The sequence below is a fragment of the Azolla caroliniana genome, unplaced genomic scaffold (genome assembly GCF_043228905.1).
Source record: "Azolla caroliniana isolate FFs.n. ecotype wild unplaced genomic scaffold, voAzoCaro1.0.p SCAF_2, whole genome shotgun sequence".
NCBI lineage: Eukaryota > Viridiplantae > Streptophyta > Polypodiopsida > Salviniales > Salviniaceae > Azolla > Azolla caroliniana.
In genome coordinates, this window is record NW_028230437.1 from 12,299,755 (window position 1) to 12,301,823 (window position 2,069).

Consider the following 2,069-nt stretch of genomic DNA (forward strand, 5'->3'; position numbering starts at 1 on the left):
CACTACCACTTCGTGCGTGAGCATGTCCTGAGCAGTGAAGTCGAACTTCGGTATGTTCATACAGATTGGCAAGTTGCCAACATCTTCACCAAACCGCTCGGATCGGATAAGTTGCAGCACTTCACCAAAATGCTTGGTGTTCAGCATCTCGACGTGCCACACTTGAGGGGGAGAATGGGCAAAGACACCACCGGAACGGGCAAAGGCAAAGAGACTGCTGATTGCACCGATGGGGGAAGAACTGACAAGGGGAGAGACAGGAAGAAGAAAGGAGGCGAGTCGACAAAGGAAGTTGACACATCCGAACAAATCGGAACAAGCGGCAGCGGAGGCAGAGTCAAGAAGGACAGAGCCGACCGGAAGAAGAAGGCCAAGACCCGGACATGGTCCAATGTGGTGAAGGGCCTGGAACCAGAAGACGAATCGGGAGCAACCGATTCGAACAAGAGCTGGAACGAATCGGAGACAGCCAATTCGGTTCTACAGAAGGATTCGGAAGAACCGGATCAATTCAAGGCCAAGAGGACAAGAAGGCAGCAAAAGTCGACGCCAACACGAAGGGATCAGCGAATCGGCAAAAGCCAAAGTCACAAGAACGAGGGAGTTGAATTGGGCTTGTTGAGTAGACAAGCCGACCAAGGAAGTCGAGGTGCGCAGGAACATAAGGGTCGCGGAAAACGGGACCAGACCGGACGAGGAGCACGAGCGAGGCGGAGTGACGCTAGAAGGAGCCAGGTGGAAGGACCGGTTGTCATAGAGACTGACACTACGATCTGACCTCAAATTGAGCTTGAGGGGGGGTGTTGAGTGGCAAGCTCAACCGGAACCGGATCGGCTGAATAAGCCTGAGCCGGATCGACATCCAGAAGGGTGAGCCGGTGAGCTGGGGAGCCGGTTAGCTGGATCAAGCAGTAATCGGAAGCCAAGTAGCAGCTAGTCTACTAGGGAGTTAATATCTCGTAGTTAGTGTCAGACGCTCGTGTGAGCATTGAAGTACACTGTACTTCTGTCAGTCCAGATGGACTTGTATAAAAGTGTTCACTGAACACATACGATGTACAGACTGAGTAGTATTTTTTGAATTGAGTTTTTGTGTGCTCTCTCTCTGTCTCTGTCTCTCCCTCGTACTGTTAAGCTCTCCATTAAACTTGTTTTCTACTTTCTGTTTTCTATTGCTTCCGCACGCTATTTGTTTCTACAAAAATTAATTCCAATTTCCCAGTTAGATTATCTATCCCTAGTAGCCCCACATGTCTAGGCCAATCCAATAGTTTTGAGGTCTTGAGTCAGCTTGATGAAATATTAAATGAATAAGTCCAATCAAAATCGGAGCCATTCGGTTAGAAAAACCAGAATACGTAAAGTCAGCCCCAAGTAGTGGTTCCATTTTATCGAATCATGTTAGTAGAGTTTTTTCAGCACAACTTGAGCTTAGCACTTCTAGGTGACATCGAGTTCTTGCATCTGCTCTCTTAGATTCAGGATCCAACTCTTGTTTTATGGACAAAGAATTTGCTTTATCCCAAAAAATCCTATTGAGAAACCTCCTTTGTCCTGCATCCGTTGTAGTCATTGATGGTCGCCCTATTGCATCTAGGGATATAGTCGAAGAATCCGAGCCAATTCGAGTAGTCCTTGGTAGCTTTGCTTGTGTGATTTCCTTCAATATAACTAGTAGTCCTGAGCATCCGGTTATCCTTGGTTTCCCTTGGTTTGAGCTTCATAATCCTAAAATTGACTGGAGAAATCGAGCAATCAATGATTTCCAGTTGAAACCTGAATGCAACAACTTTGTTACTACCAACCAAGATTCAAAAACTCACCAAATCTCGCTCATATCTCTACAAAACTTACGAGAAGACAGGCGAACAAATGAAATGTTTGTCTTTGCAGTAACGGCAAATCCATCCTCTAGTTCACAAGGGGCATGTACTCACCTCCCTACTAAGTACTTGGATTTTGAAGACATCTTCAACAAAACTAAAGCTAGTTCTCTTCTACACCATCGTCCTTATGATTGTCCGATTGATCTACAACCTGGGAAAGAGCCACCATTGATCACCTTCTAA

At 46.3% G+C, this 2,069-nt stretch overlaps 1 protein-coding gene across 1 annotated transcript; it reads left to right on the forward strand.

The window, feature by feature from the left end:
- Nucleotides 1-1,499: 1,499 nt before the first annotated feature.
- Nucleotides 1,500-2,069, forward strand: LOC147867372 (uncharacterized). The gene has a single exon (XM_087315676.1). The coding sequence runs from the start codon at nt 1,500-1,502 to the stop codon at nt 2,067-2,069; it is 570 nt and encodes a 189-aa protein (XP_087171802.1).

What these genes read in the sequence shown, in the direction of transcription:
- LOC147867372 (XM_087315676.1), top strand. Translation starts at nt 1,500, where the DNA reads ATGGACAAAGAATTTGCTTTATCCCAAAAAATCCTATTGAGAAACCTC.